Here is a 27,902-nt window from a genome sequence, read left to right as displayed (position 1 = left end):
TCAGGACTCCATACACTTTCCACCCATTAACTCCCCTAAACGAATGAAAAAAAAAACCTGCTGGGATTTCTCATTTTCCTTTGTGGTTAAGCCTCACCATCCCTTGTTAAAACATGAATCCAGCTTTTATTACTGAGAGACAGATTAGGTACAGAGACATTCTATTGTAGGAGCATATTGCAATAGGCCTGTTTAAGATATATGAAGATTAACATTTACTTAAGAGCTGAACAAGATTGTTTTTCTGGAAGGATTTCAGCGAACAGTCAAAGATTTTTGGCTTCCAAAACTTGGACTTTCTTGTTAGGCTTTGATTTGAGAGGTTTAGGGATGGAAATTTTGTGGGAAAGCTTCCACTTAGTTGGGTATAAAGATAGATGCAGCAGCCAAAATAGTGGGACAAAGGACCGGCATTTGTTGTTTTGGACAAACACAGATGCACCACTTTGAAAGTGAAAAGACTTTTATTCAGAATAAAAGGGCAAAAATGCTCCAATCCGTTGTTGTTGCTTTTTTCTTGTAAAATGTTCAGATCTACATAAAGAATTAAATAAAAATAGTGTCAGACAGCATTATAAGCTCAAAGAAAAGCTACTCACTCTGAGCGTGTTCAAGTTCAAATGGCTCACATTTACTCATCCTCATTCCAAAAACTAGTTAACTTAATTTCTTCTCCACCTTTGTTGTTCTTTGATGTGTTCTGTCATGCAGCCATGTCTGGCTCAGATACTTTAAAGGTTCCGTGTGTCAGTGGTCGTTTTTCTAGGAATAGTCCCACCACAGCAAGGGCAGCACGCAAAGCCAGGCCACTTTTTCTGAACGCGATTGTTCTGAACACGCAAACAGACTCAGGCTGTGACACGCTCCCACAAGCTGAATCCCTTTGGAAGCTTTGCTTTACAAGAAAACAAATCAACAGTGCAAAGTCAAGATTACATTTTTGGATGACTATCATTCGTGTGAAGACAGGATTCTCATTTTATCGTCAATAACGGATACTAAAGTCAGAGGCTGCAAGGATGTTTTTCCTCACAAACTTTAATATGTTACTAATAAAAAATTCTGATGATTTATTAAGCCACATTGTAAAGTGGTTAAACTTTATGGACCAATCCGCACATTAATCTGATAGATAAAAATCAGAACTGAAAATGGCAAATGCCTTGCATCTGAGTTAATGCTGCTATTTTAGGACTTTTGAATGTTATTATTGCTTTAAAAATAACTCAAATTAAGGAGTATTTTAATATTTTTGATCCGTAAGAATCTTTCAAGTAGTTTATATGATTATTTTGAACACTTTTAATGAATAAAGTTGTTCTGTTTGCAGAGCTCTCTCTTGAATTCCTTTAACATCACCGGGTTTTAGCTGAATCCTCTCTGTTTTGAAGGTTGCATGTCACAGCATGATGAGATGACAAAAAAGGGTTTCTCTGCACAGTTTTCATATCTCCTAGTTTCTTGTAGCAACCACAGTTTTTTCCCACAAAAAGGAAGAATATGCAGTTAATGGTGATTCTGAGCTGTTTTTAGGGAGATCCACATATGGATGGATGAATATATGTTTCTAACTAATCACCTACGGTAAAGTGAAGGATGCTGAGTGACAGATGAACCTTTAAACTTCTGCTAAATCATTTCTTAGAGTGCATGCTGTTCAAAGACAACTCCTAAGCGAGACCCTGTGCTCTGTGATGAGTAAAAAAAAAACAAAAAACAGATCCAAACAGTTTTATAGCTTCCAGATCTCATAGGATCTGATTAGAATCTCATAGGATCTGATTAAAATGGCCACACTGGTTCTTTTGGTGCAACCTTAGGGTCAGGACTCATGAGCGCTGGAGGTTGCATGCCCTGAAGGTGTGAAAAGATGACGCACTCACTTAGGTTACTCCAGAACGCTTGGTGACAGGCAGCTGGAGGCTGAGTTTGAGTGAGAAATACATCAGCATTTACAGCACATGTTAGAATTGGGTTAGACAAAATTGGCTGAAATGATGTTTGACCAAAACACACACCAGGAGACAGCAACAGATTCATAACAAACTTTTGCAAAAAAATAAAAAATCTTAACTGCTGTAATATGGAGAGATATTTATGCCACCACGCTGCACACAAAACTTTCTAAGTTGCAAATGTTAATATTAAATATATGCTTTCAAAAAATGTTTTGTGCTTTTTTTTGCTTTCATTTTTTTCCCATTTCATACCAGCAACAAGCAAAAAATGTTATAAGGCTGAGTTAACCCCAAAAAAACTTGAAAGAGCCACTCCAATGAGCATCGTGTTTTGGGTGTTTTTAACATGCTCTTAAGGCATTTTTCTGATGATTAATATCATATAAGCAAAATAAAGCTCAAAATTGCATTTCTGAGATTTTCTGTATTTGAGTCATAGCAAATCGGGAGCAGACCAAAAAATGCCCTTTGAAAATCCCATTTTTAACAAAATTGCACTGGGTGAAATACAAGCTCCATTCTATTTTGATGCATCCACTTACAAACAACGTTTTCCTCGTTTGAGCTGGGATCTGGCTCAAAACCATACGGCTGGATAGCCCCAATGTTGCTCGCCATTTTTGTTGCACCACTAATGTTTGGTTGGGAGGGGCTTTAAGCTAGAGGAAGAGCACGTAAACAAAGATGTCTCAGTTATGGGTGACTGAAAGGGGGCCAGCCCACAACTCACAGGTAAATTTCTGATGAAGTCCTGCCACTCTGCAGAAATATGTCCTAGAAAACGACACAGGATTATTTGTTATTTTTTATTTAGGCTATAAACAGTATAATCATGATTAAAAGACCACTGGGAACACTTTTACAAAAGATCAAATTATAATCAGAGTGGATCTTTAGGCCTCCAAACATCATCTGGAATAAAGCAATTTGTAGTCAAAATGTAAACTAATGTCTCTTTATAGTATACTATCAGTTTAGAAAAAAACAAATAAAATCTAAATAATGTTTAAATCTAAGCAGTAGGACCAAAGTTTTCAGGTTTTTTGGAATTACTGTATTAAAAATCATTATAATTTTGGAGAGGAAACCTCTGTGTGGGCTTGTGAACTCTTTTGAAATGCATTTAGGGTGGACAGAGTTCAACACAGCAATCCCAAAAGTTTCCCAAACAAATGTGATCCAGAAGTGTCTGCTCCTTCTTCTCTCCAAGATGGCAAGATGCAGCAATATCCTCCTCTCTGTGGTCCAATGAGACACAAAAATGTGGCATTCTTACTGGAAACCATGAAAAAAATTACATGACGAACGATTCAAGATGTTCAAGTTCCAGCTTTCATTATGGTTTTATTGACTACACACTCATTTAAGAGACTATATGGGAAAAACAACTTATCCTTACAACAAAGTATGCTTCTTTTAAACTTATAGTCCTGTGGATCGCACCACGGCAACGCACACCACATTTTGTATGTGTTTCAACAGTGTAGCTGGTTAATGAAAGAGACTGGGTCCTGAAATGTTCTCCCTGCAGGGCAACTTTATTTTTGGAGTGTAACAGCATAAAAAAGAAAGAATGAACTGCTATAAAACAGAATGCGTGCTTTATTATAAAAAAAGGGAAGTGCAAAATATTTCATAATCAAAAATTACAACAAGGATTTTCTTTTCTCTCGATTTTTAAACAGGAGTAGAAGAAGAAACGAGGAAGTACTGCTCTACACTGCAAAAACTGAATCTTGAGAAATTAAAAAGACCCTTCTTTCAAGAAAAAATGTCTTATTTTCTGGCTTGCAAGCAGAATAATCACATTAAGAAAAATTTTCAATAGCAAAATATTTGTATTTAAGAAAACATGTCTGACTAGAATGTTTTTCTTAAAATAAAAATTATTGGTAAGTCCATTGTTCTAATCCCATATGCAGATGTATTAATTTGCTAAATGAAAGATGTTTTTCTCATTTTTAAGCAGTGTAAACATATTGTATTCTGTCATTTTTTGCTGAGATCAAATTGAAAGCAAAGTTATTCCTTATGCAACTGTTATAATTACTGTTCTATTTTCATTGTATGTGACTGTATTTATCTAAATCATCATGTTTTAAAACATTTAAGAAACAAATGGTAATTTAAAAGTGAAATAAAGCTTTTTTTTATCTAAACTTATATATTGCATTATTAAATGTATCTCAGCACCAGCTTTTCGTTGAATTTTAAAAATTTGACCCTTTATTACAGACATATTGCATCTTAGAATTAACTTCTAAACAGATATGTTTAAAATATAAGTTAAAAAGATGTTGAAATTAGTTTGAAATTTTTCACATTTTGCACACACAAAAAAAAGACAGCAGATGGAAGCCTTTTTATTAGCACCTTACTGCCATCTGCTGACTTTTCTCCATGGAGGACGGATTTGCCAACTTTAGTGATCTTTTCTGGCAACTTTAAAGCTCATTCGAACAATGTTTTCGATGCCGGCCTGCAGCTCGTCGTGCTCCTGAACGGCCGACACTCCTTTCGGGGTCCCGGTGAGGATGAGGTCCCCCTCCTCCAGGCTGATGATCTCGCTGATGTAGCTGATCAGATAGGGGATGGAGAAGATCATTTGCGAGGTGCAGCCGCTCTGCCGCAGCTGGTCGTTCACCTTCAGCCACAGCCTGACGTTCCCCGGGTCAAGGATGCGCTCTTTGGGGATGAACTCGCTGACGGGGCAGGAGGTGTTGAACGCTTTCGCCAGAGTCCAGGGCAAACCTTTGGACTTGCAGTCATCCTGGATGTCCCGGGCGGTCATGTCCAGGCACAGAGCGTAACCCGCAACATGATCCATTGCATCGGACTGTGGGATCGAGGTCCCCGCTTTCCCGATCACCACCCCCAACTCCACCTCGTGGTGCAGGTTGCTGGTGTACAGAGGCACTAGGATGGGGAAGCCCTCAGTCACATATGCAGAAGGAGGCTTCAGGAACAACACGGGCTCCGACGGAATTGCGTTTTTGAGCTCTTTCGCATGGTCCGCATAGTTTCTCCCAACGCAGATGATCTTTCTTCCCCACTCCCAGAACCGAGATATGTTCCGCGTTGTCATTCTGGGAAAGGCTGTGTTTGCGTTTGTACTGTGTGTACTGTCTAAGTCAGTCTGTTCTAGATAAACTAAACTTTGACCGACACCGCTGACCCGATGATAAACTACTACAAGTCGGAAGGGACATTCTTAAAACTCAAAGTTATAATCAGAACTAACTTTTAGCCAAGTTGGTTTAAATGTACCATATTTTGACCTATAATATAATATAAATGAATTGTATTTAGTACATTTGAGCAACTTTTATAAACACGTAAGCAAAATCAACAAAAAATTGCTCCCGTTCGATTAGTAATGCCTGTCGGTGTTACCATAAAAAGGGGGCGGAGGTGAACCTGAACCAAACTTTACTGGTTTGTACCATACGTGATAAGACTGTAGTTACTGTGATGTTATTCAAGTCATTTGTTGGGAGTGCCTGCACTCTGATAGGAGCTGCCACAGCTGTTAAATTCGGTACGTTCACTAGTTTGCTTTACGTAAGTATGCTAAATTAGCATTTTAGCCTACGTTTTTTTCCGAGTTAAATAATTCCACTTTTTTGTTGTGTTTGATCATGTTTACTCCATAATTAGGTGATACAACTAGCCTGTATGACTACATTTTAGTAATATTTGGCGTAATATTCTTGGTGACATCATATATTGAATGATGTTAAGTTGTACAAAAGGAATGACTCGCTCTTTTGTTTACATGTTTAGCATTAAGCTAACGTTGTTTACGTCAAGTAATCTTACTCGAAACACCCGTTTTACTTTTTATGTATAAAAAGAGATAGAACTGATTCGGGTGTCACAGACGTATTGTTGTTTGCGTCTTTGTTGTGTCATTATGACTCACGGAATAATTTATTGTTGACGCATCATCTTGTGAAGCACCTGTGGAAGTCAAGGCCCAGGCGGCCGCTCTCCTTCACAGCGCAGTGAGGAAACCTCACCTGGTGAAACAAGCCGACATGAGGGTCGAGCTTCTGCCCGCACTCAGTGACAACTATATGTATCTGCTCATCGATGAAGACTCAAAAGAAGCAGCGATTGTTGACCCCGTGGAGCCAATAAAGGTTAGATATTTTTGAATAACAACATACTTTTAAAATGTGATGTACTGAGTGAGTACACAACTATTTTAATGATAAAAAAAAAACTAGGCTATATTTTAGAAGTCTTTAGTTTAAATTTGTTTTTTATGTTGTGTTGCAATACATAGTTGAAATTAAAAGAAAAACGAGAAAACACATAAAATTACCTTTGAATTAAAATAGACAGTCTTATTTTGAAAAGCAGACTTATTTTACCTTGTTCATTCAATTTGATATCAAAACAATAAGTCCTGATAGGAGAAAGCAAACCTTCCAGTCTAGTGAATCATTTATTAGAACATCTTTTATCTGATAACTGATAATTCCTCACTAGTATAAGGTGACAGATTTGTTTATTAAGGTAGTTCTGTTTTTATCCCATTCTATTTTGTTCTGCTGCTTGAAATTATTGTAGTTTATTTAGTTTTGCATGCATGCTATAAGAAAGCATCTCAATTTAATCTGTAGTACATCTTAATGAATAGCTAAGCCCACTGAGTGACACATTTTCTGATAATTTATATCCAGTCTGGTACCTTTTGAAAGTCTTTTAGATTTGGACATTTAAATGAGTAATGCTTTGGACAGACTGGTAACAACTTTACATTGTTACAGATTTGTGTTCATTGACTAATTAACGATAACATTTTTTGGTCAATTTTTGTGCTTTCAACAGGTTGTGGAAGCTGTAAGAAAACATGGTGTAAAACTAACAACAGTATTGACTACCCATCACCACTGGTATGATGTTTGTAATGATAAAATTAGAATCTACTTAAAGACGTTCTACTTTCACTGCATTCGCACTTTAAACTCTCAGATTGTTAAAGGGGCGTGACACTCTGCTTTAACGATGCAACAATGATTTCTCTCTTTTCTTTTTTTCTTTTTTTTTTCCTTTGTTTTATTTTGATTGAAGGGATCACGCTGGTGGAAACGAGAAGATGGTGAAGCTAATGCCGGGGCTGAAGGTCTGCGGAGGAGACGACAGAGTCGATGCCATTACCAAGAAGGTTTCTCACTCCAACACTCTCAAAGTGAGACTGAAGGATTGTGTTTAACAGATGACAGATATTTGCTTTAAGTATGACATATTTGATGTTTTGTAGTCTGATTTTTAATAAAATATATTTATTTTTTTGTTTTCAGCTTGGATCGCTCAGTATTAAATGTTTGTTTACACCGTGTCACACGACTGGTCACATCTGCTATTATGTGACAAGAGAAGGCAGTTCTGAACCACCTGCTGTTTTCACAGGTATGTCAGATCACTTCAAATGAACCACAGAGATAAATGACTGCTTAAAAATCAACAAATAAAATCAACATTATTTTTTACTGTTTTCTTAAAACTACACAAAATGTTGACTTAAGTTTGAAGAATAAGAGTTACACAAAGGACCAGTGTCAACCAGATTCTTTCTGCTGCTCAGATTATCTAAATTCTTTGATACATTTAATATTTCTAAATTAAAACGATGAAAGGCAGATGTCGCTTTTGGCTAAAAGAAGGGAAAGGTGAAAGTTGCATGTGAACTTGGCTCTACTAAAGGAAAAAACAGAAACAAAACTCAAGTCAGACATGGCAGTGTTATTTTGAGCTTTCCAGCTCCCATCAAGACTATCAATTAATTAAAAAGCAATTTATCACAGTATTTTAATGAAGATATGAACCTTTTGAGGTCTTGTGTCCAGACAACATGTATTTAGAAAAAGCTGATTCAAGTCTTTAACTCTTGCAGACAGGACTACTCTAACAAATAAGACAGGTGAAAAGAGCGCACTTTAGAGTTTTAACCTGAAGCGGCGGAACATATGGCTTCATAACTCCTTTTGCTACTGGTTTTTAAATCACTCAAAGCCTATAGATTGTTGTTGCATCTTCTCATGGTCCACAAACCTTGTGTGGGTCTGACATCTACAGCAATCAACTGTTAGAACCCATGGTCAGGGCTAAACAGCTTTCCGCTAATATCCCACAGATAAATATGCCAAAATGCCCCCTAACTTTTCAAATTACTGGTCTGTGCTGGTTTTTACTGTAAAATTCAATGGGATTTGTATTTATAGAAGAATTCAAGTTTTATTTGATCTTACCCTTAGGACTGTTTTCTGTCTTCATGCAGGTGATACGCTGTTTGTGGCCGGTTGTGGTAAATTCTTTGAGGGTACAGCAGAGCAGATGTACGAGGCTTTGATTGAGATTTTGGGAAATCTTCCTCCTGAGACGGTAATTTTAAAAAATGCAATGTGTAAAAATATCTATAGTTGTGGTACTACAGCGTGTTTTGTATTTCAGCGTGTCTACTGCGGTCACGAGTACACCGTCAGCAATCTAAAGTTTGCACGTCACGTGGAGCCGCACAATGAGGTCATTAAAAAGAAGCTAGCATGGGCAAAGGTATGCGACTGACATTTCTTTATTGCAATGTGAGGACTAAAAAAGAAAAAATGTCTTCATATTTTAATTTGTTTTATTTTTGTAGGAAAAGTGTGACAATGGAGAGGCAACTATACCTTCCACTTTGGCTGATGAGTTTACATTTAACCCCTTCATGAGAGTCAAGTACGTGAAGTTGCTAGTAATCTTAAGGGAATTATAGTTAGTTTTCTGTTGATCTGACTGTCCTGTTGACATTTTAGAGAAAAGTCTGTTCAAGACCACGTGAAGAAGACCAACCCAATCGAAACCATGAGAAGCCTCCGAAAAGAAAAAGACGGTTTCCGAGTCCCGAAGGAGTGAAGTCCTGCATACTGGGATGAATTTCTCCATTTGTCATGACACAGCAAACTATCTAGTTGTACAGTAAAAAAGGAAAGCCAATGAACATTGATTTATACATTTATTATCATAAAAAACACAATAATAATACCACTATTAAGCTATAGCAAACGCTGTAGAATATTCTGATTCAGTTTGTTTGGTTAAATATGTGTTGAAGAGACAGGCTGAAGCAATATGTGGCCACTAACAGAATGCTTTGAAGGGTCATTTTAATTTGTAAATGCTCAAGAGTCTATTTTGTTTTAATATATTGACGTAGAAACACAAAAGTTCTGTGTTTGAATAAAAGACACATAAAGGAGTCATTTGTGAAACAAATGTGTTCCATTTCTGAGTCAGTTCACTAAGAAGTTGTGTTTTCTCACTCTGTGCAGATTTGTACTGTCTTCTTCTGATTCTAAATGTTTTGTTCATTCTTTTATTTTCACATTTGTCTCAAAACTGTGTGAAATTCTGCACTACTGGTTTTTAACTTGCTTTATTATTTAGAATTATTAGGTGAGTTCGCCTTAGTATACGAATCGGTTTGTCAGCACTACTTTTTACAAATCCTAAATGCTTTTACACTTTTAAAGAATATTCTACAATGTTCTTTACAAAAAGCAATAAAAATGTATTTGTTGAAAAAGTGAAGGTGTCTTCAGGTATTTGGGGCACCAGAAACCTACACTTCCTTCCTTTTTTAGGATGTCAAATCTTTGTGTATTTATTTTAAAGATTGTTCTGTTAAAACTGTTCAAGAATAGAATAGATAAAAATCGATATATATGTACAGAAAGTAATATTGGCACGTTCACCATAACAGAAAATTAAAGTCTGAAAAGTAGAAAAATTGTCAGGTTAGGTTTTTAAAGCTTTAAAATGTTAAGCTTCCTCAAGTTTGTCTTGTCTTTAAAGTTAGCTGACTTCCTGTTTATATAAATATAACATATCAAATTCTATTTTTTTAAAAACAAAACAAGAAATAGTAATTTTGGTATTTGCTGAATTTTTTTTTTCTCTTTTTCAATAATCTTTTGAATTTTTGCTGATAATTCCTTTTTTTTATTTTGACACTTGTATTTTTGAATTTTTAAAGGCAATATCTGGTTTGGAGTAAACTAGCTTTTTTGCGTTTTTGACTTCTCTAGCTTATTTAGCACTCGGCAAGTAAGACAAATATTTTGGCAAACATTCTATTTCGTTGGGTTATAGTAGTCTGCCTCGTTGCATTATTTTATTTTTTTTCTGGAAAAAATAAGTTTTTATTGAGGAAGGCTGGAGGAATTGGTCTCACACAACATGGCGCCCTCACATCATTAGCCGGAACCGAAAGTCCGAATGTTTCCAACTCGATTAACTGGTCTGATGTCAAATATCGCGATAACTGCACGAGTGCATATGTCAATCAAATAGCAATGTTTCCCTTTTTTCACCCATCTGTCATAACTAAATCAGTTTAACTCTGCATATAACAAATGCAACCTACGACGCTACTCGCTGTGCATTAACTACAGACACAGATATTTAGTGTCACGTGGTCAAAGGCGGTGAATTTTGCTTGTTTGCCGCCGTCCAGCTCATCCCTGGGAAGTCGCGCTCCTCTGTCTGTACGTGGATGACATGAAGGTAAAGGTGATTTCCATCCTGGAGGACAACTACATGTACTTAGTGATTGATGAGGAAAGCAAACAGGCGATCGCAGTGGATCCTGCTGTCCCTCACCGGGTGAGAGGTCCTTGATTTTTGATTTTTGATGGTTTGCCTGCTGTGTTTGGTAGAAATCACAGTTTATATTGATTGATTTTGCAGCAAGTAGCGTATGTGGAAAGAAAAATCAAGTGCACATCTTTTTTTAAATTTATTTTTTATTTTTTACTGTGACTAATATTTCTGTGATTTTTGTGTAATTCCTCCAAATTTAATTAACTAGTTGAAGTCATCAGACTATTTTATTTGTTTTTATTTTGAAACCCAAGGCTAAACCCAAGTTTAATTATAGAGAACAGCAATCAATCCATGAATAATGTACTTATCTTTATCCGCAACAGTTTTTAATCACTAGAAAGTTGTTGACTTTTTTGTGAATATATCTTAAATTGTATTTTTATATTTTCATTCTAAAATAATACATAAAAAAGACAATTGAAATATAGTTTAGAAAGTTTAACAAACTCGACAGAAATGTGTTTCTCTTAATCCAAAAACATTTCTTTTGTGTGTGTGTGTGTGTGTGTGTGTGTGTGTGTGTGTGTGGGTGTGTGTGTTTGTGTGTGTTTTCTTGTTTTGTTGCTGCCAGAACTTCTGAAGTTGTTCATTTTCTATATTACAGCTACTTGAAATAGTGAAGAGAGAAGAATTGTCACTTACAGCTGTGCTCACAACACACCACCACTGGTAAGGAACATGTATTGTAACACAACTTCAGAGTGTGTCATTTCAGAATTATTCCATGTTAGACTTTTGAATTGACACTGCAGTGCGTTGATTTACTGATTTCAGCTGTGATTTGGATTTGCATTGATTAAAGCACGAGTTTAATGTTCTGGTATTTGAGAGAATTGTTGCATTGTGTTCAAAAGTGAAATGTTATAATTCTATAATCTCTGTTCTGAGTTGCTATTAATGTGTCTTGTTTTTCATAATTCTAAGTATTCTTTAAAGCTTTCTATTGCGAGTCAAACTCACTATAAGATACAATAGTGTGTTAGAGTACGAGGTTGCATGTTTGTTGTGTTACTGTAGCGGTCTCCACTTGCAGGGACCACGCCCGTGGGAATGAGGCTCTGCTGAAGGAGCTTCCTGACCTGCGGGTGTACGGGGGGGATGATCGAATCGGGGGTCTGACGGATAAAGTAACAAACGCTCAGGAACTGAAGGTACCCTTCCGTCAACAGGAGTCAGGAGGTCACCAGAAGACACTGGTTACCAGGAGCCAGCTATGCTTCGGTTTAAGCGTTTTGACCTTGTCTTCTCTCCGTTCTGCAGTTTAGCTCCATCAATGTGAGGTGCCTGTTTACTCCCTGCCACACCTCTGGTCACATGTGCTACTTTGTTTGGGAAGATGAGTGCACCGACGCCCCTGCAGTGTTCACAGGTCTTTGAATCAGTTTGAATTGAAGACAGTCAAAGGCTCACACGCCGAGCAGAAACTGACATTTAGTGGCTGGAGATATGAACCTTCGATAGCACTTTTTCACTGGATAGTGAGGCGGCTGCTGCATGTTTTTGTTTTTTTGTTTTAATTTTTTATTGTTGTCAGGGGATACACTCTTCATCGGTGGATGTGGGCAGTTTTTTGAGGGTACAGCAGAACAGATGCACTACAACCTTACGCAGGTGCTGGGCTCCCTACCTCAAGACACGGTTAGTTGTCCTGCAGTTAAAAAAAAAAAATATATATATATATATATATATATATATATATAAAAACTCAAAATTATGCTAAAACTGTTAATTGGTTAAATCAAATTTTTTTTTATTGTGATATGTTTTTCAGAAGGTGTTCTGCGGACATGAGTACACCATCAAGAACTTGAAGTTTGCTATGCTGGTGGAACCAGAGAATGAAAAGGTTAAAGAGATGTTGAGTTGGGCCAGGGTGAGCAACACACACCTTCAACTTTTCCACACTGTCCAAAACATTTGTTTTGACATCATCCTTCAGACTGAATGAATGTGTTCAGGGGAGGAACTCCATGGTTTAAAAATGGCTAAATATGAAATTTGCTTCTCCCATGATATTCTGTATGGCTAAATATCCCTAGATTGACAAAGAAAGAGTTTTAAAACATTTTGTGGAATTTAAAATACATCTGTCCATTTCACAAAAATAGAACTGCTAGGCAGTTTTTTTACTAAGGATAAAAAAAGAGGGGGGGAGTGCAAAAATAGGCTTTTATTTTTGAAGATTTTTGAAACCGGATTTCATTGGAAAACTAAAAAGAATATGTGTTTTGGTAAAAAGTGAAAAAAGCTGACGAGGTTTTGGTACCTTTGAGGTGGGGTTTATATATACCATAATTTATTCATACAAAAAGTGTATGTAGGAAAACAAATTTTTAAACTTTTTCAGTCTTTGTAGTGCAAACATTTTTTTTGACGTAAAATAACTATTAGAATAATCAGTAAAAAAAAGTCTATAATTAAAAACTGATTTTAATTCATGCTTATTTATTTATGGTTTATATTCTTTCTTTTGGTTATTTTAAGCACTGTGTAGTGTCAGTAATGTGTTTTGTTTTTAAATTAGACCAGACTTGACTCTTAAATTTTTGGCTTTATCTCTGAAACACATGAAAATAATAGCATGTTCCAACATTTAACACAAATTCAAGTCTTCTACCCCACAAATAAAATAAGTTTTTTTTGTGCATATAAGTATTTGACCGTTCTAACAGTTTTTTGTCCTCCAGGCACGAGATGATGACGACAAACCCACAGTGCCTTCCACCCTGGTGGAGGAGTTCGAGTACAACCCCTTTCTTCGGCTCTCGTGAGTTTGGATCCTCGTAAACTCCACGTACAGCCAATGACCGTAAGGAAACTCTACATTCAGCTTTTTTTGTTCATTCTTTTCTCAAAAGGGTAGAGGCGGTGCAAAAATTCACTGGAAAGACAGAGCCTGTGGAGGTTTTGAGGGCCCTTCGGAAGGAGAGGGACAAGTTTAAAAAACCCAAGGACAGACTTCCGCCTCATGCCCTGTTCGCTCTGCAGTGGGGACTGCTTCGGCCTCGTGATCCAGTTTCTTAGCTTTAACTTTCGGGTACAATCCACCATCAAGAGGACCTACTTAATGCAGGAAGACACTGAAGTGTATCGTAGAGAATGATGCCCAACCCAAGAACTTATGGTATGAGGTTCACCAGCTACCAATCCTGGTTGTATAGATGAACTATGATGTGGCTGCTTTGGTTAACCCTTGTGCTATCCTAGGCACTTTAACATTGGGAGTTGGGTCATCTAGACCCACTAGACAGTGCTCTGAACCTTTTTTCTTCAATGATTTGTGATCTTCACTGGTGTCCATGGATAACATGAAATCTTTCCACCTTAATCCACCTTTGTCATGGTAGGGAGAACACGTCAATGTAAGGGTGGGGTCACCTAAGATAGCACAAGGGTTTTAAAGGCCCATTCAAGGCTGTTTTCCTTTGAGAGCCAAAAAACTCTTTTTGTGCCGCCCAGCTGTCTGCACCAACTCCATAAAACTGTTAACGTTTTAAAGCAAAAATCTCTGCACATCAGTTTTCTGATGCCAAATGACGTAATTTTTTTTTTACTTTAAGTCTTAAGCAATGCACATTTAAAAGGAGATAAGGCACTTATACTGAAATATCTAATTTAAAAATGACCTGTTATGTATAAATGGTTTGCAGCAGGTAATGTTAAAATGAAAAAAGTAACATTAAAATTGGTTTCAGATCAAATGTTTATTATTGAAGTATTTCTTTTCTTCTTGATAGGGTAAATATTTTACAGCCAATCTGTTTTGTTTCCATTTTCTTTTTAACCCTTGTTATCCTAGGCACTTTAATATTGGGAGTTGGGTCATCTAGACCCACTAGACAGTGCTCTGAACCTTTTTCCTTTCAATGATTTGGGATCTTCACTGGTGTCCATGGATTACATGAAATCTTTCCACCTTTATCATGGTAGGAAGAACACGTCAATGTAAGGGTGGGGTCATCTAAGATAGCACAAGGGCTAAGTTGGTTGAACTAGATCATTAAAAATTCAATTTCTTCAAGAATGTTGTTAGAATTTAAGTGTAATATGTTTTTCTTGTTGTTGTTTTATGTACAGAGTTTCTACTTTATTTGAACTTTTACCAACAGGGTAAAGAAGAAAACTGTTTGTTGTCATTGCAACTTCTGCTGCTTTCTAATACAAAACTAACTGTTCATTAAAAATTTCTATTAAAAAAAGCACATCAGTTAATAACTAGCTTTTGTGGTCATTTTATTTCTGCAAAAGCATATGTACATATAACTATTAAATAAAAGAGTAATAATTATCTTTTTTAAAGCATTGTTTTTATACTTTGAACAACCAAAAAAAGACATTTGGGTCATCTTGAGGCACAGGGATCATCAGCTGGGACTCTCAGCGGTATACTGCTGACTCATCACCACTTAATGGTGAGTCCGTTGGTCATCTTCTCTACAGCGTGGTATTGTGTGCGCAGCAGCTCTCTGGCTCTGTCTTCTCCCACGCCATGGAGCCATGTTTGGTAAATCTCTGCCACGCGAGTGTCATCCTCTGGCAGTAGGGGGCGCTCTTCCTTGTACAGCTCCTCAACTTTTTGAAGCAGCTCTTTCTGGTTCTGACCAGCGGCTGCCTTTATCTGTCCGCCTCCGTTAAGGCAGCCTGGGAGAATAAAAAGAAGGATAAAAGTATCGTATCTGCATCAAAGTTAGAATTTTTTTTTTTTAATCTATTCCAACTATAAAAAAATCATACCTGATGGACAGGCCATAACTTCTACAAAATGGTACAGGGATTTTCCCCTTTTCAGTTTCTGCACAAGGTTCTGAATGTTGCGAAATCCGTATGTTGCAGCAAAGCACAGCAGAACTTCCCCATCTTTCTCCAGTCTCACCTCCTGGAAGTCTTTGTTCCTGGGCCATCGAACAAGAGTGAAGATGAGAAAAGCAACTTTTTGTTTTTTTTGTAAAAAGACACAATTTATATAGGTGAGCAAACCTTAGAGTTTTGTAGGTGAGCTCCTTTACTTCTTCTCCAAAGAGCTGCTTAGCAGCATAGGTGAAGACGTGATGGAGGTAACCTCCGGATCCACTGCCAGCGTGGCTCAGGAGCTCATCCCCACAGACGCTGCTGAACCTGAGGGTAAAAATAGGCAGCATCAGAAGAGTTTTGAGAGATAAAGTTTTCTTAAAAAAAGAGGGAACTTACATCGAATCAAGAGTTCCAGGCTCAACATCATTCAGAGAAATATGATGTTCCTCCAGCATTTTCTGAACCTCTCCTGAAGAGAGGACAGACAAATAACCATGTGGATGCTGCATATGCACCTAAGTATTACTTATAAGGGTAATTACTGTACCAGACGTTATGACACAATCCACTTCTCTGGTCTCCGCTTTGTTCATAAAAAAATCTGAGCGTGACGCTTCGAGTTTCTTGTCGAAGCAGGGCATCACAGCCACATGGTAAATCTGCTGAGGACTCAGCCCCTAACAGCACAAACAGATCCAGCTCAGTTAGTCTTTATTGAAATATTTACAGAACGGAGAAATCCAAACCCCACCTGCTTTTCTGCAAAGTGGCTTTTAACCAGAGACCCCATCATCTGCTGGGGGGAGCGGGTGGTGCTGATATATGGGAGAATATACTCCCCGTGTGTCTTCTCTGCATAGCAGATCCAACCTGAACACACATAAACGCACACTTTGGTCTGAATGGAGTTCAAAGCGTTTGATGCACCAACTATTTCATTCCTAACCAAAGCCTATAGAAAAGTTGTGCTAATTGTCTTTTTTTAGTTTTAATGAGAGCTGCTGTCACAGCTTCAGTCATGAACTGGACGGTCAAACATCGCAAAGTCAAATGTGAGTCAATCCCAAACACCCTAGCAAATCATTAACAGCATGGTGGGGTGGGGGGTGGGGGGGGTTGAGCTGCTACAACAGCTCAGCAAAAGTCCTGACCTCAACCTTTCAGAGACGTTTTCAGAGAAAAGAAGAGCGTAAACTGATACCCTTAAAAAACGTCAAGGACCTGAAACAAAGTGGTGATACTGAGATTCCGATTGAAAACTCTGTCTAAGCTTTTGGAGCTAAAGATAATGTCATGAACATTCACTATTAGGCTTTGATAAATATATAAAATACGAAATAGAAGGCCTTCAAAAACAAAATAAATACACAAATGTGGTTTCCGTTCCACATTCAAATCAAGCTAAAAGCTTTCAAAGAAGTTGTGAAGTTTTGGCTTCTATTTTCTATCATGGAGCTCTATGTCCGTACCTGGACAGGCGGAGGTTAACATGGGCAGAGCCTTGTTGTCCTGTCCCTTCCTCTGGAAACGTTCCACAAACTCTCTCTGACTTTCCAGCAGACTGAAGGTCCGACTAAAGCTGGTGTCAAACACATAGTGAACCCCTGTAAAAAAAAGCGACCATCTTTCAGACACGTACACAGCCACTGCTTCAACTTGATTTATGAAACATTAAAAGAGGGAAACGTTACCCAGGTTTTTGAGGAAAGAGGTGAGCCTCCTTCCTGCCTCACTGCTGCTGATACCAAAGTGTGCAGCGAGGGACGCTCTGGACTGCGGGGACACGGACACCACCACAGTCTTCTGCTCTGCTGCACCCTGTGGGGGAACGAAGACTTAAGCGGAACACAAACCCAACCATAAGTAGACAAACTGAGCAAAACACTCTACCTTGTTGTTCCGAAGCACTTTTAAAAGCTCCTCGGGGCTCTGCTGAGTGATGAGGACACTCTCAGCTGAGGTGATGCAACCGCTGCACGCCAAGCAGTCGTTCAGTGAGATCTTTGCTTTTTCCAGCTTCTCCTTCCCGCCATCCTTTCAACACAAGACACTTCCATGAGCATGATACTAAATTATTGCATTTGGTACTCTGACAGTCTGCTCTATGAAGTCCATTCATGATTCAAATACCTCAGACTAAAAGGCAAAAATAAGTGTGAATCCTCACCTGGTTGACTTGGACATAACTACCATCATCCTCTATCTGTATTCTGGCCACAGATTTGCCTTGTTTCTTCTCGACTTTTATTGGTTTGACACATTCCTAACGAAAAACACAGATATGAAAAAAACAAAAAGGTAAACAACCGTTGAACCTGATACGTAGTTTCTGTCAACATGCAAAAATGGGATGGGAGAACTGTAAGCAAATTTACACCACAAAAGTCAGAATGATCAGAGAGCTTAGATTTGATCACATTGAATTAGTAATAGTTTATCATTGACCAAATGTAGGTGGAGAAAACAAGGCCTTTAAGTGTTATTTTCGTCTTGAGAAGTCATAAGTTTGGAGGGGATACAGGGGCATCATTCAAGCATCTGGGGTTACAGGAGCTCAAAACAAAAGTCAGTGGCAACAGGATGAATGACGAATACATGAAGTAAAGACATGTTTTATCCATGTGTTTTGACTTTTGTCTGTTTGAAAGTCCGATCAATACTGCAACTTCTTTCCATGTTTTGACATCTGTGTTACCATTAGCAAAACAAAAGCTAACCGATTCGTTATTTTTGCTGCCAATGAATTGTAATTTTAGACGAAAGTAATATATGTAAAAACTAGAAACGAACACTACATGTTTACTAACGTAAAGGCTAACTAGAATCTGTTTGTTTTGGTTTCTTCTTCCAGGAACAGCACTTACAAGAGCAACTACCACCACCAGAGCATGCTAGCTTAGCTCCCTAAGAGCGAACTGAGCTTTTAGCATTTTGATTGGGAAATAAGCGAAACTCCTCTGCTTGTAATGTCCTTCTAGAATAAACTTAAGTATTATTTTTGACACTGACCTGGGAAGGGGTGATAAAATCGTCCAGATCTGTCAGTTGCAGTACACCGCTGAAGACAGAGGCCATAGTTACTGCCGCAAACCCGTTGTTTACTCTTGTGTCGTGAAATGCTGGTCTGGAAGAGCACGTTCAGGCTCCACTAATAGTAATAGTTTGCCCCATTCTCTCATACAGTCAATGGGTTTGCCATGCATGTTCTGTATGTGCAACATTTGTCAACTAAGATAAAATAAGTAAATACATTTTTTTTACCACAGTATCTGGTAAATACTTGGGTTGTTTTATGTTGTATCTATTCAAATCGTATTCACAAATCACAAAGGCTTTTTTGTGTAATTTAATTTGCAGATTTGCAAATGGATTATATCTTTGTAATTTGTCAAAAGATTTTTTCTATTAGTTAGAACAACTTTTAACTTGATTGTGCTAATTGTTTGTATTTGCACAGTTTCTTCTGTAGATGTAATATTTTTTTTTTTAAAGTTTGCATTTTATTAGTTATATGTCAAGTGGAACACACAAAAGAACCTGTATTAGAATATGTTGGTCACTTAATTAGGGACAAAATATAAATACAACAAAGGAATTTTGGTCAGATTGTAACAACCTATACTGAACAATCTAGTACAACTTTAGGGGAAAGTCTGAATAAAACAACATTGCTTCATTCAGTTTGCTTTTTGTGAAGTGCCTTGAGAGAATCTTGACAAAAAGATGTCAGATGCTCATCCTAAAATATATCATACAGTAATTTGAAGAGTCTTAAATAATTCAAGAGTAATTTTAAAAATGGAATGTTTTTTAAATAGAAAATCTTTGTGGTTTACACTAAGAGGTGACATTTTATTCGTGATGATGGTTGTGTGTTTGACATACTGCATCTCTATGTAGTAAAATGTGCATTGTCAATATAAATGCCAATATTTTTACTATCGCTATTGGAACATTTATAGAGTAATATTTTTTCAAAAATACAAATGAAATATAAGTAAAAATCCAAATATAAATGACGACAGCTTTAACGATTTTATCACGTTTTCTTTCAACAAAAAAATAATAAAAAATAAATAATAATAATAATAACAAATGTATCGTTTTTTGAATGCCTTTTTATTTTTGTGGTTAAATGTTTCGTTTATTATTTTATCTTCTGCATGCGAGTGCATGCGCTCTTTTGTTGTTATGACTACAGGGTCGTAAATCCGCCATGTTTTCCCTCCCCAGCACAGCGTTGCGACAGAGACGGAGAAGTCAAACGACATGAATGCAGAAAATAATCATACGGCAGAAACAGAGAAGGAGCGAACGACGAACGGCAGTGAGACTATCACCATTCAAACCACCCTTGGAGATGAAGGTTAGTTTTCAGCCAGTTCAAAACACTCCCAAAATCAGGGTTTTTTGTCCGTAGTTTGGGCCTTGCTAACTTCCTCCATCGCGAAATTGTTGCTAATTCGTCTTTAGCAACATCTAGTTTACGGCTTTGCTGCAGGTTTGAGTTGTCAGCGGCCTTTTTAAAAGATGCCCAGATAAGCAGGTGATAGCTTTTTGGTGCTAGATAGTTTTTTAAGCTAATGGTAGCTAAATATGCTTCGTCTTTGTGTTTTTAGACGATGTACACAAGTGTGGACGCTGTCAATCCGAATTTTCCACGCTTGAAGCATTTATCCAGCACAAGTTACATAACGACTGTAAACGGGTGGAGACTGACCACACTGCTAATCAAGAGGTATGTGCTAAATCTGGAACTATGTTTAAAGTATTGATGAATCAACTTGAGTCTATAATCTTCACTCAGAAAATGTTGAAATGATTGAGAAATTCCTGAATCGATATTCTTATGTTTACATTCCATCCCTTTCTTTTGGAAGGACAAATAAGAAAAAAATCTGTAAGCCATTTATCTGAATTGTTTATAGAATTGTAAACTGATAAATCCAAATTGAACAATTAAATTTCTGATAGTCAGTCAGTATTATGTTTTTCATTGGGGGTGTAACATTTAATTCATTAATTGATTTCTAATTCTACGATCCAACCAGATCAATCTAGTATCTGAGGCCATTTGTTGATCAAATCGACCTATACCTATATGTATATATGTATATATGATCTGTTTATTTCATTTAGAAATTATAGAATAATTTCTAAATGAAATAAACAGATCATAATCGACATTGGAAAATACCATTTGGTCGTAATGGCAGCAAAAAAATGATTAAGCCATCATTCAGTCTAATGTGTGGAAATACTTAAATTTGCGAAGACATACACCCATACAGTGTGTTCTAATCCCTCTGTATCATTTCAATGCAGAAAAACAACAATGGAAAGAACTTTATAAAACTAAAATGTGAATGGATTTGCCAGTAATACTTGTTTAATTGTTTTTTTGTACACATATGTAATTTACCTTTAATTATCTTAGAAGAAATACGAAGAATCTGGAAAACTTCTGCACTGTTCAGTGCCCAGGTATTTATTTTTGTGTCATTGGTTCTATTTTTGGCTAAAGACGTCCTGGATCAGTCTTAGGTCAGTGAATGGGATTGTTAAAAATTAGCCAATATTGACTATGAATCGTATCAGCAACCACATATAATGATATGAATCTTTGTTTAAATGAATCGTTACACCCTTATTTTCCATTCTAATTAGTATTTTTACAGAGTTGGAAAACATTTTTCTCTCCCAGGTCATTACATCCAATGGAAGTTGTGCCTCAGAGGTGAAATCCGCCGATGGTTTATCTTCAGATAAAGCATTAAAACCCGATGGTAAGTCAGCAAAACTAGTTTGGATTCTTACTCATTTTATTCACTTTAATCATGTGTAACATATTAAAATCCCTTCAAAAAATACTTAAAATTAGGGCTGCACGATATGAGGAAAAAATGCGATTTGCACTATTAATGATGCGATGACAATTTAACTTGCGATACATGAAATAAATAGCAACAACAATAACTAATAAATACATCATTTCCATTTCATTGCAACAGTTTAATTTAAATAAGAGTCACCTTAACTTAAATTACACTCTAAATGACACTAAACTACATAGGATTCAATTCAATTCAATTTTATTTGTGTAGCCCAAAATCACAACAACAGTCGTCTCGATGGGCTTCGAAGTAAAACATGAACTCAAAAGGATCATGAATACAAAGAGTTCAATAGTAAAATGAACTAACAAACTGACTAAGCTATACTGGCATCCCTGCCCTTAGACCCCCCTTCGCGGTAAGGAAAAACTCCCAAAAAAACCGGATTCCGGAAAAACAAAGAAACCTCAGGGCTGCCCACATGAAGGAGGGATCCTCCCCCAGGACGGACAGGCGATTTACCAGAACTCAAAGAGAAGAATTTACTTATCTAAATCTACAACTACACATATAAAAGTCCAGCAGACGAGCTTCATCCAGCCGTGGTTGGGGGGACAGTCAAAGGCGCGAGTCGAGCCGGAGACAGGAACCACAGCCAGGTGTAGGAGCAGGAGCAGAGGCGAGGTAAACGGTCAGGAACTGGAGCACGGATGAACCAACTGGAGTCTGGAAGCACTCCCACTCCCCAGGAGGGGAGAAGAAAAGAGGGACAATACATGAATCGCACTGCACTAAACAGAGGCATGGAGAACTAAATGATAAATTATGATCAAGAATAGAGGAGAGGAAGGGTAGAAGTAGAAAAGAAAAGAGGACAGAACCCCAGTGCACCATAGTTACCCCAGCTTCAACTTCTAGCAGCCTTTTAAAAGAAATAGTTATTAAGTTTAATTTAAACAAATTAACATTAAGTTAAATAATCTATAAATACTAACTAGTCTGACAATAAGCCTGTCCAAAGAGGAATGTTTTAAGTCTAACTTTGAATGTAGAAACTGAGTCGGCCTCTCTTACATGAGCTGGGAGTTTATTCCATAAGACAGGGGCTTGGTGGCTAAACGCTCTACCTCCAACCGTACTTTTACTAATTCTAGGAACCACAAGCAGTCCTGCATTTTGCGAACGAAGTGTTCTTATTGGATGGTAAGGGACTATGAGGTCCTTAATATAGGACGGGGCCATTCCATGTAAGGCCTTATAGGTTAACAGGAGGATCTTGAACTTGATTCTAGAATCAACTGGGAGCCAATGGAGCGAAACCAACACAGGAGTGATGTGATCTCTTCTGCTAGTTCCAGCTAACAATCTAGCTGCTGCGTTCTGAACAAGCTGGAGACTTCTTAAGGAACTCTTAGGATATGCTGCTAACAAGGAGTTACAGTAATCCAGCCTCGACGTAACAAATGCATGGATGAGTTTTTCAGCATCACTCTTAGAAAGTATATTTCTGATCTTAGCAATATTCCGCAGGTGAAAAAAAAAAAAGGAGGCAAACATTTAAGATAAAAGGGCTCCATCTGATTGGTCAAATGCATTCAGTAAATAGATTTGATTTGTTAAATACTTTGAGCCTTCATAAGAGTGTTTTAGCACATTTAAGGTTACCATTTATTGCCATTTTCCCCGACTTTTGCGATATGCATATTGCACATATTAACATCGTGATAGCGCAACATTTATGATGTATTATGCAATAAGGTACTACTCAAAATAATAATTTGGTGCTTAAGCTTGTCAGGGTTTCCCCATTTGCTCTTCCCTGCTTGAGATGACAATACATAGTATTCAGCTAAAAAAAAAATGTCCGTATTTTTTCAGTTGAGTCTCTTTCATAAATTGAGTTTTTATGCTTTTAGAATTTTATCAGTTTATCTCTACACATTTGATTTTTTTTTTAATCTGTCTCATTATCTAACTTTTAACTTCATTTAACTTTATATGTACAGATGAAGTTTTGTCTGTATTGGGTCGAGGGCGCAGGAAGAAAATTGCCTCCCTAAAAGTCACTGAGCTGTCGGATGGAGCTGAAGGATATGCATCCGATGGAGCTGACAAATCCAGCTACAGAGTCAGCCAAGATGGCCGCTACATTTGCAGCCTTTGCAATAAAACATTCAAAACAGTGAGTCATGCTTTCATTTATGTATCAATGAAAAAAAAGAAGTTTGACATATGTGATCATTGCTTTCATTTTTATCCATCAAACTACTATGTTTCTTTTCAGACAAACATTTTGAGAACTCATAAGAAAACTCACAGTGATGAGAAGAACTTCTCATGTGAACTCTGCGGAACCTCCTTTCGCACCAAAGGCTCCTTGATTCGTCACAACCGCCGACACACTGGTACAGAGAATTAGCTCAAATTCCCTCTGGTGTTTGTTTCTATCTTCAAAAATGATCAAGTTTTTATTTATTCATTTTCTGATCTCCAGATGAGCGGCCATATCGTTGTACCCTCTGTGGTCAGTCCTTTCGAGAGTCAGGTGCTCTCACCAGACATCTTAAAGCCCTGACTCCGTGCACAGAAAAGATCCGTTTTGTTCATTATAAGGAAATCCTGGTCGGGAAAGATGGAGTCCAGAAAGGTCAGAAAGCGTTTTAGTAAATGTTACTTTTACTTTCTTTTATGTATTTCTGTTAATCAGATGGCAATTTTCTGTAAAATCTTCAGGTGTTGAAGTTGAACAAGCAGCTGTGGCTTCACAGCAAGCGGTGATAGTGGTGGAACAGCAGCAAGAAGAGCAGGAGATGGTGGAAGCTGAGGCTGAGGCTGAGGCTGCTGTTGTCAGTATGATAGACCCCAGTTCCCAGGAAGTCCTCCAGGAAGTTCACTTCACCGTGGAATTGGACGGAACTGCTCAGGAGCAGCAGGTAAGTCTGGAGATTAGTCTGGTGCGGTTTTGCTTGTCAGATTGGTTTGTTTATCCGATTCTTTGGCTTGACCAGGTGGTGGTGGAGGAGGATTCCCAGGCAGAGGCCCTGGCGGCTGCAGCAGCTGGTGACAATCTAATCTGTCAGGCCATCATCAACTCTGGCCTTGCTCTGGGAACAGAGGAAACGGTGGTTGAAGAGGTGTCACAGACAGTCGAGGACGTGGACAAAGTGGAGTCCGAACCTCCTGATGCTGATCAGAGTGTCATTGAAATCCAAGTTAAGGAAGAGTTTGTAGAAACGGAACGGGTAAGAGTTACTGACCAGCATAGAAACTACATGTGAGAAAAATCTGGTCAGTTTTCAAGAAATATAACCAGTTTTTTATTTTTTATTTTTGTTCCTTTTTTTAAAATTCCCATTCAACCAGGAAACTACTGATAGACGGAAATCCTCGAAACTCTACACATGTCCTCACTGCAACAAATCATTTAAGGGCTTGAACTATTTTCGTTTTCATTTCAAAGGTCATTTAGGTGAGTGGGTTTCATTATTATTAAGTCTTCTCCGTCTCCTGATTCTGGCACACTGTAATTATAAATGTTAGAGATGAGTCACTAGTCTTCCCCTCTAGTTATCTATGATTAGTCTCTTCTCTCCAAAAACAAATCTCTATGGTGTTCCAAGTATTTAGGATTGTTTTGAACTTGTTTCTTCTTTTATGTAGGCTATAAGCCTTTTAAGTGCACATTGTGTGAAAAAGAGTTTCTGACTGGTTACCTGCTGAAGAAACACATGGAGGTTCACGTCAGCGAGAGGAGATACAAGTGTGGCGAGTGTGGCAAGTTGTATAAAACTATTGGACACGTTCGAGAACACATGAGGGCCCACTCGGACGAGAGGCCCCACCACTGTACTCGCTGCAATAAAGGGTACAAGACCAAGGTGAATCTTGTGTGAATACAAGGAATTAATAGGTAAAAATGGATTTCCTTGTGACCTTTAACCTTTGAAATATTTTTTCCAGAACGCCTTGCGTGTTCACCAGCGAACGCATGGAAACGAGAAACCCTACGTATGCGAGTACTGCGTCAGAGGATTCAGGGAGAAGGGCTCTCTGGTACGACACATTCGCCATCATACAGGAGAGAAGCCTTTCAAGTGCCCTAAATGTGGGCGGGGCTTTGCTGAGCACGGGACTCTCAGTCGGCATGTGCGTGCTAAAGGTCAGGATGGACAGATTTTAAAAAAATATATTTATATAAATTTGAATGGATGTATGATTTTCTGCAGAGATGCAATCAAACCTAATATAGAATAACAAATGGTAAAGCAGGAGGGTGCCATAAGGAAGATCCCAGTGAGCAACAAAATGCTGTGACAGAGCAGCAGGCTGTGGATGACCTCGCCACGGCAGCCATCATCTCAGAGGACCCTCATGCGGTGTTGGTGGAGTTCTCATCGGTGGTAGCAGACACACAGGAGTACATCATCAAGGTGAATGAGGCTTCTGGCTGAAGAGAACATGTGAATTTGATCAAAGTTGCCCTTCCAGAACAACAGTAAAGTTAAAAGAGAGAAAATCTACCTTTTCTCTATTCTTTTTTTTTATTTTTTATATTTTTGTCAGAGGGTAGACCCTTTGTCCAGTCATAGTAGTTCTGCTTGCAGCTTATTTGTTAGTTCTAGCTATTACTAAGATTCATTTATTAGTTTTTAAAAGTTGAAATGAAATTTGACAGTCATTTTTTATCAAATTTGCTTTTAGTTTATGACCCTCCCAGAGCCCTCAGGTCCTCAGGTGCAGGTTTGCTGGTGGTCCCAAAAACCCACGGCGAGGCCACATTTCAGCACTGGGGGCCTCGCCTGTGGAACCACCTGCCTGAGGATGTGAGGGTTTCATCCCCTGTGGAGGTTTTTAAGAACGAAAACTCATCTCTGTAGCATTGCTTCGAAGTCGTTTTTACACGACCACACGTTTTCGTTTGATATTACGGACTGATCGTTTTTTTGGTATGTGTGGGTGGGGTTGGTGTTAAATTATGATTTCTATTTTCATTTTATTTATTATTTATTTGTTTTATTTAAGGCATCTTGAAGTGTTCTGTAGCAGGAAAAGTGTTTTAAATAAAGCTGAATTTGATTTTGGTCAAACAGTAATTTATTTTGAGCCGAAAGAATAATATCAGTTTTCTCATGTCCTTCTAGACTCAAACTGAGGAGGAAATTCAGGAAGAAGTGACGCTCATTCAGGACAGCCAAAATGAGGTCAGTACACAAACACACACGCATAAAAACTCTGATCTTTTTATGTTGCGGTAACTGTAAAACTGTGAAATCTTTCTGCAGTCCAGGAACTTTAACATCTTTATGATTCATCTTCCAGATGGGAAACCAGATCATGAAAGTCGTGCAGCAAATTGTCAGCCAATCGCACAGCGCCGGCAGCCACCAGATTATAGTACGGAATGTAGAAATGAGCGAAGAAGGTCCATCCATCTCGGACTGTGGCGACACCATCACTATCGCTACACCTGAGAGCCTGACGGAGCAGGTCGCCATGACGCTAGCCTCCGCCATCAGTGACGGGACTCTCCTGACCACAACAGAGACTGTGGAGGCGACAGAGGGAACTGTTACCATGGTTACCACAGAAGAAGCAGTAGAGGAGGGAATGGTGCAGCAGCTTGAGGAATATGTCATCACCTCCCCAGAGGAGGTGGAGATTCAGACTGTGATTGTATGAGCAAAGACGAACTGTGAACTGCAATGGCACTTCAGTGTCAGCTTCCATGAAGTGTTTTGAGTTTTACATTAAACTGACATTTTTGCCCTGACAAAAGGCCAAAATGTTTGCAAGGCTCATGGTTAGGATAAAATGAAAATATGCATATATAAGATGTTCCTACGTCAAATGTTTTTTTCTTTTCTTTTTTGATAGAACAAAACGGATCTGTTTTCAGTAGATCTGATTTGTGGACTCGTATAGTTTTATCTGGCCTGATCAGTTAAGCATTTTTTGACTCATTTTCCATTCATCCATCCCTTTTCCAAACCCACTTAATCACTTTTGGGGTTGCTGGGGCCTATCCCCGCTACTGTTGGTCAAAAGCAGGGTACCCCATGGACAGGTCAGGCTTGTTTTGGGTTTTGTAAAAGTTGATCTTCCTTTTAAACTGTCTGGAATTTATTACGTGTGTCTGTTATTTTGCTCAGCCTAATTCACTATTTAAAAAAAGATATTTTCATTTTGAGGTTTGATGCCCAGTTTTTTTGCCTTCCACGATTCCGTACTGCCGCTCTAAAGCTGGTCATAATGCAGAACTATGGCAGATGTAAAATGTGTTACATAAGCAAATTAAAGTTATTTTTTTACACGCTGAAGACATGTCCTCTTTTATCTGCTATAAAATTTAATTTATAGTTGACTATAAGGTGATGAAGATTTTAAACAATATGAGTGTATGTACATCTAATGCACATCATCCTTTATGAATGCAAATGCACATAAAAAGTTAATTCATCAATGTACAGAAACAAAACATAATCGGTAATGGTATTGTTTGCATTCCTGCACTAAAAGTAGAGCAGTTTGATGGTGGAGCTGAAGCTGCTGGTCCTGCTCCATGTAACCTTGAGTCTGCAGGTACTGCATCTAACTGGCGCTCCGGCACTGCCGCTAAAAACGGAGAAGTGTCCCTGGCTGGAAGACTGCGTGCTTTCTGGGTCAACCC

The 27,902-nt window shown here is 38.0% G+C and overlaps 5 protein-coding genes across 8 annotated transcripts; 3 read left to right on the top strand and 2 right to left on the bottom strand.

The window, feature by feature from the left end:
* Nucleotides 1–3,473: 3,473 nt before the first annotated feature.
* On the bottom strand, nt 3,474–5,316 carry fahd1 (fumarylacetoacetate hydrolase domain containing 1). The gene has a single exon (XM_004071461.2). The coding sequence runs from the start codon at nt 5,041–5,043 to the stop codon at nt 4,381–4,383; it is 663 nt and encodes a 220-aa protein (XP_004071509.1). The 5' UTR covers nt 5,044–5,316; the 3' UTR covers nt 3,474–4,380.
* A 34-nt stretch (nt 5,317–5,350) lies between these two features.
* LOC101161407 (hydroxyacylglutathione hydrolase, mitochondrial) lies at nt 5,351–9,536 on the top strand. 2 transcript variants are annotated; one of them, XM_011478224.2, is made up of 9 exons: nt 5,351–5,496; nt 5,916–6,100; nt 6,795–6,859; nt 7,038–7,155; nt 7,268–7,376; nt 8,245–8,348; nt 8,418–8,519; nt 8,605–8,684; nt 8,762–9,536. In XM_011478224.2, the coding sequence occupies exons 1-9, from the start codon at nt 5,430–5,432 to the stop codon at nt 8,859–8,861; spliced, it is 930 nt and encodes a 309-aa protein (XP_011476526.1). In that variant the 5' UTR covers nt 5,351–5,429; the 3' UTR covers nt 8,862–9,536. The 2 variants fall into 2 exon arrangements, with proteins under 2 accessions (XP_011476526.1, XP_011476527.1); XM_011478225.3 differs by having other exon boundaries at nt 5,415–5,519.
* A 705-nt stretch (nt 9,537–10,241) lies between these two features.
* On the top strand, nt 10,242–13,895 carry LOC105354603 (hydroxyacylglutathione hydrolase-like protein). Its single transcript, XM_023957591.1, has 8 exons — nt 10,242–10,610; nt 11,215–11,279; nt 11,644–11,761; nt 11,871–11,979; nt 12,145–12,248; nt 12,382–12,483; nt 13,298–13,377; nt 13,469–13,895. Exons 1-8 carry the CDS (start codon nt 10,506–10,508, stop codon nt 13,632–13,634), a joined length of 849 nt encoding a protein of 282 aa, XP_023813359.1. The 5' UTR covers nt 10,242–10,505; the 3' UTR covers nt 13,635–13,895.
* Nucleotides 13,896–14,821: 926 nt separating this feature from the next.
* Nucleotides 14,822–18,534, bottom strand: narfl (nuclear prelamin A recognition factor like). Its single transcript, XM_004071459.3, has 11 exons — nt 18,411–18,534; nt 17,569–17,664; nt 17,292–17,435; nt 17,093–17,219; nt 16,871–17,005; nt 16,153–16,271; nt 15,949–16,078; nt 15,798–15,870; nt 15,588–15,725; nt 15,345–15,502; nt 14,822–15,251 (listed from the first exon to the last, which is right to left on the bottom strand). Exons 1-11 carry the CDS (start codon nt 18,474–18,476, stop codon nt 15,010–15,012), a joined length of 1,428 nt encoding a protein of 475 aa, XP_004071507.1. The 5' UTR covers nt 18,477–18,534; the 3' UTR covers nt 14,822–15,009.
* Nucleotides 18,535–19,611: 1,077 nt separating this feature from the next.
* Nucleotides 19,612–27,552, top strand: e4f1 (E4F transcription factor 1). Of its 3 annotated transcripts, none has more exons than XM_011478223.3 (14): nt 19,612–19,767; nt 20,021–20,139; nt 21,106–21,187; nt 23,242–23,417; nt 23,520–23,640; nt 23,730–23,882; nt 23,969–24,168; nt 24,247–24,477; nt 24,599–24,704; nt 24,896–25,113; nt 25,196–25,394; nt 25,502–25,665; nt 26,377–26,436; nt 26,555–27,552. In XM_011478223.3, exons 1-14 carry the CDS (start codon nt 19,671–19,673, stop codon nt 26,912–26,914), a joined length of 2,286 nt encoding a protein of 761 aa, XP_011476525.1. In that variant the 5' UTR covers nt 19,612–19,670; the 3' UTR covers nt 26,915–27,552. The 3 variants fall into 3 exon arrangements, with proteins under 3 accessions (XP_011476525.1, XP_004071734.1, XP_011476524.1); XM_004071686.4 differs by having other exon boundaries at nt 24,244–24,477; nt 25,505–25,665; XM_011478222.3 differs by having other exon boundaries at nt 24,244–24,477.
* Nucleotides 27,553–27,902: the final 350 nt, after the last annotated feature.

This window comes from Oryzias latipes, chromosome 8 (genome assembly GCF_002234675.1).
Source record: "Oryzias latipes chromosome 8, ASM223467v1".
NCBI classification, from domain to species: domain Eukaryota; kingdom Metazoa; phylum Chordata; class Actinopteri; order Beloniformes; family Adrianichthyidae; genus Oryzias; species Oryzias latipes.
Note: the sequence above shows the minus strand (reverse complement) of the source record. Positions and strands in the feature narration are given on the sequence as shown.